The sequence below is a fragment of the Tursiops truncatus genome, chromosome 1 (assembly GCF_011762595.2).
Source record: "Tursiops truncatus isolate mTurTru1 chromosome 1, mTurTru1.mat.Y, whole genome shotgun sequence".
Taxonomy (NCBI): Eukaryota; Metazoa; Chordata; class Mammalia; order Artiodactyla; family Delphinidae; genus Tursiops; species Tursiops truncatus.
The window spans coordinates 100539033-100553104 of record NC_047034.1 but is presented as its reverse complement, the minus strand read 5'-3'; the positions used below and the strand labels follow the sequence as shown (position 1 = coordinate 100553104).

General features: G+C 40.5%; 1 protein-coding gene across 6 annotated transcripts in view; it reads right to left on the bottom strand.

Moving 5' to 3' along the window:
• Positions 1–4565: 4565 nt before the first annotated feature.
• Positions 4566–14072, bottom strand: part of ALG14 (ALG14 UDP-N-acetylglucosaminyltransferase subunit) — a 104446-nt gene continuing 94939 nt past the window's right edge. For 2 of the 6 annotated variants that reach the window (XM_073810688.1, XM_019919318.3), the window contains 2 exons: positions 5197–5343; positions 4566–5002 (listed from right to left, as the gene is read on the bottom strand). In XM_073810688.1, coding sequence (XP_073666789.1) covers positions 4772–5002; positions 5197–5343 — 378 coding nt within the window. In that variant the 3' untranslated portion in view covers positions 4566–4771. The remainder of the gene's footprint in view (positions 5003–5196; positions 5344–14072) is intronic. The other 4 variants (XM_073810686.1, XM_019919319.3, XM_073810669.1 and 1 more) reach the window with 3 other exon arrangements.

Below are 14072 nucleotides of genomic sequence, written 5' to 3'. Positions count from 1 at the left end.
ACCGACTAAAGGCTGCTAGAGGAGATGAACTCATTGGTGTGTCATACATAAAGAACAGCACTTCTCAAAATGTGGCCCAGGGACCCCTGGGGGGCCTCAAGGTCTTTTCAGGGCTCCATGAGGTCAAAACTATTGTCATGTGATTAAGGCATACTGAGGTGTTATCTGTCTTTTTCCTTCTCATTATTTTATAGTTTTCTAGATGCTACAGGATGTGTGATGATGTCATTGCTCTGATGGTTAATAGAATGTGTCCCCGTCTATTCCTATGTTTAAAAAATTTCTGGTTTAATTTCTAATGTGGTAAATATTGACAAATATAGCCCCCATAAACAAAAGTTCATTGGGGTCTTTCAATAATTTTTAATGAGGTCTTGAGACCAAAATGCTTGAGAACCACTGGTCCAGATGAAATGGAACTAAGTAGGCCTAGACAAAGTCTGAAAGTATAAGAATTTAGATACTTAATGGCTACATTCTGTCCTGAGCTGTGGTAGGTGTGACCAAGAGTGGAGCAAGGGCACAAAAGTTGCATGAGGTACAGTCCCTGAAGTAAGGCAAACATAAAGAATTAATTAGCAAAAGCATCCGTGTCTTCCCTTCACAGGTGTTTATGTAAGTACAAGGTACTGCAATATGATGGTACCTAATCTGTGCTAACCTTAGGTGTGGGCAGCTAGGACACAGTGTGTAGAGAAGAAGTTGCTGAAACCAGGCTATGGAGGAACAGTGATATTTTACTGGAGAGGTGAGACGTAAGTTGGGAGGGGAAGTGGGAAGACGACAAATATTTCAGGCACCCTGCCTCAAATCTCAGCTGAAATGTCTCTTTCTTAGAGAGGCCTTTCCTGATATCCCTCTCTAGAGCAGTCAGCACTGTATTCCCTTCACAGCACCCTGCTGATTTCCTTTCTAGCACTTTTAAAATTTTAAACCTAACATAGCTGTTCAAATAAGTCTGGCTGGAGCTACAGTACCTTGGTTCAAATGCCAGCTCTGCTACTTTCTAGTTGTAAAATCTTAGATAAGTTACTTAATCTCTTTATGCCTCAGTTCCTCAAAAAATGTGCTAACAAAGCAAGGAATTTATGTTAAAGCGTTAGCTTAGTTGTGACCATGGGACTAAAAAGGAAGGCTGGATATGAACTAGTTCAAACGCAGAATCAACGGGTGAAATCAGATGACGAGGAGAGAAGAGGGATGAAAAGATACGGGAAAATTCTGGGGATATTAAAAAAAAAAAGGCAACCAATTATATGTGGATTAAAGAAAGAGTAAAAAAACAAAAATTATTCCAAAGTTTGTTGTTTGAGCAAGATGGCAGAGCCTGGCATCAGGTGACTACTTTGAAGGGAAAAGGAGGACGCATGTCAAATCCATGTTTAAAGTGAGTGGGAACAAGAACACAGACCACTTGATTTGAGAGTCCTGGGGTGCTGGGGCTTACAGAAGCAAGCTCATGGCAGATGACGAAATCTGGATGTCTGCTCATCGTCTGCCAAAGCTGAAATCATGGGGAAGAAACTACACAAGGTCCCCAACACCGAGCTGTATGGAGGACGACCTTCTTTAATATTCACGATGGCATTACCGTGGATAAAAGAAGCTTCATACATTGCTATCAAACTCTTTTTGGTGAGATGGGGCTTTTTAGGAGATATGAAGCACAGATTCAATGCAGGGAGCTGCACAGTAAGAGGTGGTACATTTCCCAACGTTAACCTATCTTGGTAAAGACAATTAAACAGTGTGTTTCCAGATGCTTTTATACGGGGAAGCCTGGGTCATCTCTCTTCTAGCAAGCACCTCTTGCTATTCAGTTTAAAAGTGTAGGGCTTCCCTGGTGGCGCAGTGGTTGAGAGTCCGCCTGCCGATGCAGGGGACACGGGTTCGTGTCCCGGTCTGGGAAGATCCCACATGCCGCGGAGCGGCTGGGCCCGTGAGCCATGGCCGCTGGGCCTGTGTGTCCGGAGCCTGTGCTCCGCAACGGGAGAGGCCACGGCAGTGAGAGGCCTGCGTACCGCAAAAAAAAAAAAAAAAAAAAAAGTCTACAACATTCCTCTTGTTGACATGGTTTCATAGCACTCTTCGTTCCAGGCGAAAGCTTCCTGTGATGACTTTTGGATGTCCCTTCTGAAACATTTAGGCTTTGACCTGGCAAGCTGCTGAGACCCATTAGGACAGCTGAACTGTAGATAAAATCTTCCAGGGAAGTAGGTGTGGGCAGGATGTGTGGTTTCCCTGCCTCTCATTTAAAGACTGATGCAACAAATTTTTCATGAATAGTCTCTTCCAGTAAGAGTTGCATTCCAGAGTGCCTCAAGAGGAATTGGAAAGGACAAGTTAGCTACTGATTTCTTCAGTTTCAGTTGAGACTAGAGCACTAGCTTTCTTCATGCCGCAGAAATGCACAGCAGGGATACAGCCCCTATTGCAATCTCAAACCAGCTCCCTTTGCTAGTGTGACCCTGAGGACTTGAATTAGCCATAACAGTAAGACACAGGGGAATAGGCATTTGTTTACCAAATAATCTGCAACTGAGAAAGAAGGCATGATCACATGTGCCTCAGCTGGGCTCTGAAACGTGTGCATAGCAGCCCGAACCCAGGAAGATATTTCTGAACTTTCAGTGATATAACACACACAGATTCTTTCTCTGACATTCCAGGCTAACCACTGTCTAAGTTAAGGCTCTGCAAAGCATCTGGGACATACGTTTCTGGAAAAAATCATGGCTTCTTTTCTACAATTCTCCATGGCCTAAGCATTGTAAGCTCTGGCCCGACAGGAGCCAATGCAGCAGGCTTCGTTGCGGGGGGCCCTGGGACAGCTGCCCTGGAGCACAGACGGGCATGAACTGCACTGAATACAGTCCACTCATCCACTATTCACCTAGTGCCACTCAGGAACAGTGACAGAGAAAAACTTTTCAAAGATGCATAAAATGTACATGCTGCTGTCTCAAAAAAAAAAAAAAAATCACTTTCTCCCTAAAAAAGTCGAGGCTTACTTCATCTCCGCTCCTGCTGGAACCACACAAATATGGTACCTGATATTTCAGACCTTTATGTCAGGTGACACAGAGCCAGTGCCTGAGATCTGAGATTTAAAGTCAAAGCACAGTGAACTAGCGCTTGGCTGCCCCACTGGCCACCGGCAAAGTGCTTTCACTATTCTGAGAGCCTTCTGCCATGCGTTTCCCCAGCCAAAAACCTGGGAAAATGTCCTGACAGATGAGCCTACTTTACTTTATTCAGAGAAAGAGAATTTCTAAAAGAACAAGAAAGGCTAGGGTAGCCTCAGCATTTTAATTTTATGTCATCTTAGGTGATCAAGCCCCTTTTCACCAAAAGTCAATTTCTTTGTTAATTTCTTACCATTTCTTTATTAGATTTATATCACACTTATAAGACAGATTTAAGAGGAAAAAAAAAAACAACTTAAACATCACAAGAGGTCTTCTCATTGTCTGTTGCCTTGTTAAAATAGCAGGGAGGGGAATGGAATTCCTGTTTATTGCAGAGCTGCTGGGCCAGGCCCTGCATTAGGTGTTGTACTTCTGTTGTAGTTGACAGGGCTCTTTAGGAGCACAGATTCTCAAGCAGGGCCAGCTAAATAATCGGCAAGGTCCAGTGCAAACTACAGTGTGAGCCTCTTATTCAAAACATGCTAAGAAATTCAAGAGAGAGACAGCAGAGTACTAAACCAAGTGTCGGGCCCTGCTAACTATGGGTCCCTATGTGGCCGCAGAGGCCCCATGCCCATGATCCTGGCTCTGCTCTTAAGCTTGGGCTCGAATTCTCAATTTGGCACTTACTAGTCCTATGAGCTTGGAAAGTCATCTGTAAAATGGGGGAAATTACAGTCCCTACCTCATTGAGTTGTTATTAGAGTTAAATGAGTTAATATTTGAAAAGTGCTTACAAGAACACCTGGCATACAACAAGCACTTAAGTAAATGTTAAGTAAATATATACTCTCCTGAGCCTACACATCTTAAAATGCCAGAGATAGCTATAGCCACAAAATCGTGAATTTACCATAACATTAAAAAAAATGTTTTGAGAGTTCGGCCCTGATAAACAGAACCATGTTTTTACTCGTATGACAGTAGTCACCTTTTCATTTATTTTAACAAACAAAAGATTTTAAAAGATATCCTGGAGTAAGGCCAGCTACTCACAAAGCAAAACCAAAGAATAAAAACAGATACTGGTCTATGCGCTCAGTTCTGGAAGCCTGTGGAGTGCAAATTGTCATGAAGCCAATTTAATATAACTGCTTCCTTTATGCTGAAAGGATCCACTAGGGACCTCTCTGTTTCCATACAGGAAATAAAGCCTGTTGTGTCTGAACAAAAACTAAGAAATATTTTTCTTTTTCTTTCTATAATGCAGAATACTGTAAAACAAAAAAAAAGCTGTAGAACAGGAAATGTGGCTAATCATACAAATTCTATATTTAGTTCTAGAAAATATTAGTAAAGTATTAGTAAAACAAGTCAGAAGATAACTTGCAGGTAGTGGTAAACACCTTTATATAGAACAGAAATTTGGAGCACGGAGGCATAAACACTTAATGGTTTATTAATGTTTGTTTTATAAAAGCAACCTCAGTTTCCTCACTGGGTTACTTATACATTTCTCTACTCTTGACCACCAATAATTCTCAGGATTCTCAAAGGCTTTTACATAAACATGTAGTTTTCTGTTCCCCATTTATAGTAAATATTGTTGACTGCAAAATTCTAAAGAAGTAAGTTGTCATTCATCAAACAATTCGCCCGAGGTAGACAGATTTGGGATATTTCTCCTTAAGAGTCGGCCACTGAACAATGAAGTAATCGGAGAGGTGAAACAGAATCTTTCCGGACAGGGATAAATGTTCCACTCGGCAGATGCTTTCAACGTAGACAATGATCACTTTCTTTATTCCTAGTATCCCAAGGAGAAGGGCAGATATACAGATAGGAACACATGTTCCTGGTCCGTTACATAACACCTTGAAAAAAAAAAAGTTGAAGGTCAAATAAAAACACAGAATACTGCTCTAATTTTAAATGAAAAACAGTCCAATATTAGAGAGGATTTTTTTACTATGCTAAGTCTTGAGCGATTCCTTGTTAAGATCTGGCCTGTAGCAAACTCGTGCAGTTAGAAGCCAGGTGGGGCTGTGTTGTCGGCTCTCCTGCTTACCAACTGTGTGAGTTGGGACAAATCAGTCCACTTCTCTGCACCTGGGTGGCCTGCCCTGCACCACAGGACGTGTGCGCACAGTGCCCGGTGCTCAGCCAGCACCCACGGGATGGGTGCGTGTTGCTCTTCTCCGACTGCTTTGTGGATCTTGAATGTCACACAAACATATGGAAAACAGATAAAATGAGTTGTGATTCACTGTTTTCTCATATATTGACTTGTTCGTGTTGATTTTTTAAAGTAATCTAATTCATAGTTGGAGGACTGACATGTTAAGATATAGGAGAAAATGTCTTTAAATGACTAATTATGTAGAATATTTTTGTTGGAGGTAGAATCACTGTAGGAGTTCAATCCAACACATGGGATATTCGAGAGAAGGTTACTAAAGGAATGAGATTTTCCCTCAAGAGAATTTAATCCACATTTGTGGTCCCGAGAGTTTTAATGCTTTTGACTTCTGCTAATTTTTATAGAAAGCCACTGATTAAAAACAATTTAGTTGGTGAACCTAATGAGAGAAATAAAAATTTAACTCATAGAGTAACTGCAAAGAATTTTTATAAGTTTTTTAAGAAAATGAGGGGAAAGCTATTACACAGAATTGTTGGTAAGATAATTTACTATTATTTTCAGAGGAGAAAAAGCATTTTGCACAACATCTCAATCATATGCTCGTGCTGACTGAATTAGTACAATCTAATAAAGCATTTTTTACTCCACAAGTCATAAAACAGGAGATCCGTGGTTGTCTACACACGCCTACTGGGTATTACCTACAATGTCACATGATCGCTCCAGCACAAGGCCCACAAAACTTATCAGACATCAGAGAATCTTAGAGATGAAAGGGTCCCCAGAAATATTGTCTAACCATCCCAGCATTGCAGGGACCTTCCCCAACAGATGTCTGTTGGGGCTGTGAGACAAGGTGAGGGATATAACGGTTTGGTAAAGGTCATGTGAACTAAGCCCCGCCCTTCCTGGAGGCAGGACCACCTGGAACACCATTCACAGAGCTTTGGAATCAGAGACAGTAGCCTGTTTCAGGTAGGAACCAATCCTTTTTAGTCTCCCTTAGCTCCCACCTACGAGTTAAATCCCCTGCCTGTCTTTTATGAAGAAATTTTGTTCAGACTTTCTCCTGAAGTACCAGCTACTAAGCTGCTCTCCAGGTCAGTGCTCTTTAATCCCCACTGAGTTGCCCCTATAACCTTTCTTCATAGACCCTCAATGGAGCATAACAAAATGGGACAGGGAGTCTGGGGTTAAACAAGCTGTGTACTAGCTCTGTGACCTTGGACGACGGTAATCGTAATTACCACCTCAGCTCTCACTACCACTATTTATCAACAACACATCGTGGTCAGGTACTGTACTGAACATTTGACATGTATTCTTTTAGTTAATCTTCACAGCAATCATTTGAGGCAAGCTTTCATATCCCTTTTTGCAGAATAGGAATCTGAGGCACAGAGAGACTGGGCCAGCTGACTGATCACACACCTAGTCCAGACTAGATGACCTTTCCTGTTAGCTCCAGGATTTGATCATTCTTTGAGTCTCATTTGTTTCTAGTTTTGTCTGAAGCCTAAGTTACAAGATTGTTCTGAATCCTTTCAGGATTTAGAATTCTAAAAATCCTATTAATGCAAGGTTTCTCTAATAACGGCACTATTGACATTTTGGACCGGATTCTTTTTCCTTGTGGGGCCAGTCCTGTGCATCGTAGAATGTTTAGCAGTATCCCTGGCCTCTACCCACAATACTCCAGTAGCCAAGAAGATGAAGAATGTCTCCAGGCGTTGCCAACTCTCCAGGAGAGAACCACTGTGTTCATGTATTCCCTAATCCTTGGATTATCTGTGTTGCTTTTCTCAATTTTTTTTCCCATAGTACAGAACAAAATAAAACCTACAGCTAAAAGATAATATAAAGGTTGCATGTTGGATCTTGAATGTCACAAAAATATTTTCATGTTTGTTGCCTTTAAAAAAAATATACATATCCACATGTGTTCCCTTCAGTGTCTGATCGGCCTGCTATACACAAGCTGTGAATACATTAATAGAGATGTCTGGATACAAGAGGGGAAGCGACTGGGCACTGGTGGGAGATGCTTTAATAACCTGCCATAGATCAGAGGAAAAAGGTAAAAGTGGAAATTAAAGGTATTTTGTTTATCTCTGTTGTATCTCTATTTTGAGGTACCTTACTACAAAAGTCCCAGAAACAATAAAATCACAAAACCCTAAACCAAGTATATAAAAAAAAAATCTTAAGGAAAACTTAGGCAAAGGAAAGCTTCTTTTAATTAACCACAGGTTTTTAACTCTGAGTTTTACAGTAGCCTGGGCAAAAATTTAAAAATTGGGGATTATGGAGTTTCTATTATTTCATGGAGCATACCAAAGAGACTTATTCCAAGCACTAAACAAACTAGAATTTACTGAAATAGCCTGGGTAAAGACTTTAAACAATATAATGGTTGAAGTTGTCTTTTTAATTTTATAAAAAACACAGAAATACTCTTCATATTTCTATTTCTTAAAACATAAGTTCTCAGTAAACGTGGGTGCACTGCTCTTACTAACGCTCTACCTCACTACTTTGTAAGCTCCTTATAAGCAGGGTCAATTTCTAGGACAATCTATGTTTTGAACCTGGAACAAAATAGGCACTCACTAATTCTGCTGAAAGGAAGGAAGGAAAAGCATTGAAGGATAAGGGAGGAGGGAATCCTTTGCCTACCATGTATGAAGTCAAACGTTCGCTCTGTCAGACTTGGCCCTGTTTGTAGCTGTATCGTACACATTTATCATGAACATAATGGCTGTGACTGACAACTTAAAACTTTTTTACTATCTCAGATCCATCGCCTTTTCCTCAGGGGAACCACTGTATCCCTTGCTCTCAACTTAAATGTTTCAATAGAGTTGACTCCACGCTCAACTATAAGGAGAGGACATATGACTCCAGTCTGACCAGCTAGATCATCGAATTGCCCTGGGCAAGGTCATCCGTTCAGGGAAGAGCATATAACCCAGTGAGAAGCCGCAAGACATAGTGGGACATTGGTTGGGGCTACTGAGAGAGCAGTACCTTTTCTGTTGTACTGGCATCTAGGAGAATGTGGACCTGGCAATGGTAACATCTATCTTGCCACCATGTGGAGGGCTTGAGAATGAAGCCATCACAAAGCAGAAGAGAGCAGAGCTGAGAGATGAAGACAAGCCAGGTCCCAAAGATAGCATTTAAGATCCATGAATCCAGCTGTGCCTGAAGGAAACCAGATCTACCCCTAGACTTGCCAGGTATGTGAGGGAATATATTCCATTTTTGCTTAAGCCAGTTTGAATCAGGACTTCTGTCATTAGCAATAAAAAGCATCCTGACACAGCCCTTTATTTTGTCTAACTCCCTGACTAAGCCCCGACTGTCTGCAGTGCCAACCGGTAGGTGTTCATACGTGCCTGTTGGATGAATTAGCAAATCAATAAACTTCTCTGAGAGCAGGAAATCTAAGAGATGTACTAAAGATAATATAAATTATGGGTCTAGAAAACTGCAAGAGGTCAGGGCTAAAATAAACATGAAGTCATGAGGCTAGATGAGCCCGATCGAGGATCAAGAAGAGTTACAAGAGGACTGTTGTTCTGTAGATTTGGGTCACCACAGGTCAGGTCCTGTTGGCTGAGACATGACATCGGCATGCACGAAAAGACAAATTTAACTAGGGTAGTCTGAACTTAATTCGTAGCCTAGTAGGAACCCCATACACAGAATACGGGCCAAGACCTTTGGGGTCCTGGGTTGGTTTGAAAGTCAGAGACCATAAAGTTGAGGGTGATCCAAGCATATGAAGGTGAGATTGAAAGCCAGATGCAGAGTCCAACTACTCTGTAATCTAAAGAGACTGGACAGAAAAGCGGAGCCCAACTCTGAGACACTGGCCTGAAAACCAGACTTTTGGACACCAGCCTCTGGCTGGTGGAGGAGGAGGCTGGAGAGAGCTAACAAACTGAGGAACCCAGCTGCAGGCAAGGTTTTACTGAGCTTCCAGGGCCATGCAAGAAGCTGGAGAACTAGAGCCCACTGTCAAAGCTGAGCTGGCTTGGGAAGACAGTCTCTATGGAGGTCACAGGTTCTGTCAAAACCAACACTTCCATATATAGGATATTGGTTCCATTATGCAGACAGGTAAAAGTGGAGATGAGGAAGGCAGTAACCACTGAGATGTAGAACTACTCAGGAGTCACAGCAAGAGCCTTACAGGGGCTTCCCTGGTGGCGCAGTGGTTGAGAGTCCGCCTGCCGATGCAGGGGACATGGGTTCGTGTCCTGGTCTGGGAAGATTCCACATGCCGCGGAGCGGCTGGGCCCGTGAGCCATGGCCGCTGAGCCTGCGCATCTAGAGCCTGTGCTCTGCAACGGGAGAGGCCGCGACAGTGAGAGGCCCGCGTACCGCAAAAATAAATAAATAAATAAAAATAAAGAAGCCTTATAGGTAAGTTGCTTAACAATGCATCCTTCTTTTTTTTTCTTTGTTTGTATTTTATTGAAACCCTTTATTTATTAATTTATTTTTTAACATCTTTATTGGAGTGCAATTGCTTTACAACGTTGTTTTAGTTTCTATTGTATAATAAAGTGAAACAGCTATACGTATACATATATCCCCATATCCCATCCCTTTTGCATCTCCCTCCCACCCTCCCTATCCCACCCCTCTAGGTGGTCACAAAGCACCGAGTTGAACTCCCTGTGCTCTGTAGCTGCTTCCCACTAGCTACCTACCTTACATTTGATAGGGTATATATGTCAATGCTACTCGCTCACTTCGTCCCAGCTTACCCTTCCCCCATACCGTGTCCTCAAGTCCATTCTCTACGTCTGCATCTTTATTCCTGTCCTGCCCCTAGGTTCATCAGAACCTTTTTTTTTTTTTTTTTAAGATTCCATACATGTGTTAGCATATGGTATTAGTTGTTCTCTTTATGACTTCACTCTGTATGACAGACTCTAGGTCCATCCACCTCACTACAAATAACTCAATTTCCTTTCCCTTTATGGCTGAGTAATACTCCATTGTATATATGTGCCACATCTTCTTTATCCATTCATCTGTCGATGGACACCTAGGTAGCTTCCATGTCCTGGCTATTGTAAATAGTGCTGCAATGAACATTGTGGTACATGACTCTTTTTGAATTATGCTTTTTTCAGAGTATATGCCCAGTAGTAGGATTGCTGGGTCATATGGTAGTTCTATTTTTAGTTTTTTAAGGAACCTCCATACTGTTCTCCATAGTGGCTGTACCAATTCACATTCCCACCAGCAGTGCAAGAGGCTTCCCTTTTCTCCACACCCTCTCCAGCATTTATTGCTTGTAGATTTTTTGATGATGGCCATTCTGACCAGTGTGAGGTGATACCTCATTGCAGTTTTGATTTTTTTTTTTTAACATCTTTATTGGGGTATAATTGCTTTACAATGGTGTGTTAGTTTCTGCTTTACAACACAGTGAATCAGCCATACATATACACATGTTCCCATATCTCCTCCCTCTTGCATCTCCCTCCCTCTCACCCTCCCCATCCCACCCCTCCAGGCGGTCACAAAGCACTGAGCTGATATCCCTGTGCTATGCGGCCGCTTCCCACTAGCTATCTACCTTACGTTTGGTAGTGTATATATGTACATGCCTCTCTCTCGCTCTGTCACAGCTCACCCTTCCCCCTCTCCATATCCTCAAGTCCATTCTCTAGTAGGTCTGTGTCTTTATTCCTGTCTTACCCCTAGGTCCTTCATGACATTTTTTTCTTAAATTCCATATATATGTGTTAGCATATGGTATTTGTCTCTCTTTCTGACTTACTTCACTCTGTATGACAGACTCTAGGTCTATCCACCTCATTACAAATAGCTCAATTTCGTTTCTTTTTATGGCTGAGTAATATTCCATTGTATATATGTGCCACATCTTCTTTATCCATTCATCCGATGATGGGCACTTAGGTTGTTTCCATCTCTGGGCTATTGTAAATAAAGCTACAATGAACATTTTGGTACATGACTCTTTTTGAATTTTGGTTTTCTCAGGGTATATGCCCAGTAGTGGGATTGCTGGGTCATATGGTAGTTCTATTTGTAGTTTTTTAAGGAACCTCCATACTGTTCTCCATAGTGGCTGCACCAATTCACATTCTCACCAGCAGTGCAAGAGTGTTCCCTTTTCTCCACATCCTCTCCAGCATTTATTGTTTCTAGATTTTTTGATGATGGCCATTCTGACTGGTATGAGGTGATATCTCATTGTAGTTTTGATTTTCATTTCTCTAATGATTAGTGATGTTGAGCATCCTTTCATGTGTTTGTTGGCAATCTGTATATCTGCTTTGAAAAAATGTCTATTTACATCTTCTGCCCATTTTTGGATTGGGTTGTTTGTTTTTTTGATATTGCGCTGCATGAGCTGCTTGTATATTTTGGAAATTAATCCTTTGTCAGTTGCTTTGTTTGCAAATATTTTCCCCCATTCTGAGGGTTGTCTTTTTGTCTTGTTTATGTTTTCCTTTGCTGTGCAAAAGCTTTTAAGTTTCATTAGGTCCTATTTGTTTATTTTTGTTTTTATTTCCATTTCTCTATGAGATGAGTCAAAAAGGATCTTGCTGTGATTTATGACAAAGAGTGTTCTTCCTATGTTTTCCTCTAAGAGTTTTATACTGTCTAGCCTTACATTTAGGTCTTTAATCCATTTTGAGTTTATTTTTGTGTATTGTGTTAGGAAGTGTTCTAATTTCATTCTTTTACATGTAGCTGGCCAGTTTTCCCAGCACCACTTATTGAAGAGGCTGTCTTGTCTCCAGTGTATATTCTTGCCTCCTTTATCAAAAATAAGGTGACCATATGTGCGTGCGTTTACCTCTGGGCTTTCTATCCTGTTCCATTAATCTATATTTCTGTTTTTGTACCAGTACCATACTGTCTTGATTACTGTAGTACAATCTGAAGTCAGGAAGCCTGATTCCTCCAGCCCCATTTTTCTTTCTCAAGATTGCTTTGGCTATTTGAGGTCTTTTGTGTTTCCATACATATTGTGAAATTTTTTGTTCTAGTTCTGTGAAAAATGCCAGTGGTAGTTTGATAGGGATTGCATTGAATCTGTAGATTACTTTGGGTAGTATAGTCATTTTCACAATGTTAATTCTTCCAATCCAAGAACATGGTATATCTCTCCATCTGTTTGTATCATCTTTAATATCTTTCATCAGTGTCTTATAATTTTCTGCATACAGGTCTTTTGTCTCCTTAGGTAGGTTTATTCCTAGGTATGTTATTCTTTTTGTTGCAATGGTAAATGAGAGTGTTTCCTTAATTTCTCTTTCAGATTCTTCATCAATAGTGTATAGGAATGCAAGAGATTTCTGTGCATTAATTTTGTATCCTGGTACTTTACCAAATTCATTGCTTAGCTCTAGTAGTTTTCTGGTAGCATCTTTAGGGTTCTCTATGTATAGTATCATATCATCTGCAAATAGTGACAGTTTTACTTCTTCTTTTCCAATTTGTATTTCTTTTACTTCTCTGACTGCTGTGGCTAAAACTTCCAAAACTATGTTGGATAACAGCTGTGAGAGTGGGCAACCGTGTCTTTTTCCTGATCTTAGATGAAATGGTTTCAGTTTTTCACCATTGAGAATGATATTGGCTGTGGGTTTGTCATATATAGCCTTTATTATGTTGGGGTAAGTTCCCTCTATGACTACTTTCTGGAGAGTTTTTATCATAAATGGGTGTTGAATTTTATCAAAAGCTTTTTCTGCATCTATTGAGATGATTATATGGTTTTTATCCTTCAATTTGCTAATATGGTGTATCACATTGATTGATTTGCGTATATTGAAGAATCCTTGCATTCCTGGGATAAACCCCACTTGATCATGGTATATGATCCTTTTAATGTGCTGTTGGATTCTGTTTGCTAGTATTTTATTGAGGATTTTTGCATCTGTGTTCATCAGTTATATTGGCCTGTAGTTTTCTTTCTTTGTGACATCTTTGGTTTTGGTATCAGGGAGATGGTGGTCTCATAGAATGAGTTTGGGAGTATTCCTCCCTCTGCTATATTTTTGAAGTGTTTGAGAAAGATAGGTGTTAGCTCTTCTCTAAATGTTTCACAGAATTCACCTGTGAAGCCATCTGGTCCTGGGCTTTTGTTTGTTGGAAGATTTTTAATCACAGTTTCAATTTCAGTGCTTGTGATTGGTCTCTTTATATTTTCTATTTCTCCCTGGTTCAGGCTTTGAAAGTTGTGCTTTTCTAAGGATTTGTCCGTTTCTTCCAGGGTGTCCATTTTATTGGCATATAGTGGCTTGTAGTACTCCCTCATGATTCGTTGTATTTCTGCAGTGTCAGTTGTTACTTCTCCTTTTTCATTTCTAATTCTGTTGATTTGAGTCTTCTCCCTTTTTTCTTGACGAGTCTGGCTAGTGGTTTATCAATTTTGTTTATCTTCTCAAAGAACCAGCTTTTAGTTTTATTGATCTTTGCTATTGTTTCCTTCATTTCTTTTTCTTTTATTTCTGATCTGATCTTTATGATTTCTTTCCTTCTGCTAATTTTGGCGTTATTTTGTTCTTCTTTCTCTAACTTCTTTAGGTGTAAGGTTAGGTTGTTTGAGATTTTTCTTGTTTCTTGAGGTAGGACTCTACTCCTACAAACTTGCCTCTTAAAACTGCTTTTGCTGCATCCCATAGGTTTTGGGTCATTGTGTTTTCACTGTCATTTGTTTCTAGGTATTTTTTTTATTTCCTCTTTGATTTCTTCAGTGATCTCTTGGTTATTTAGTAGCGTATTGTTTAGCCTCCATGTGT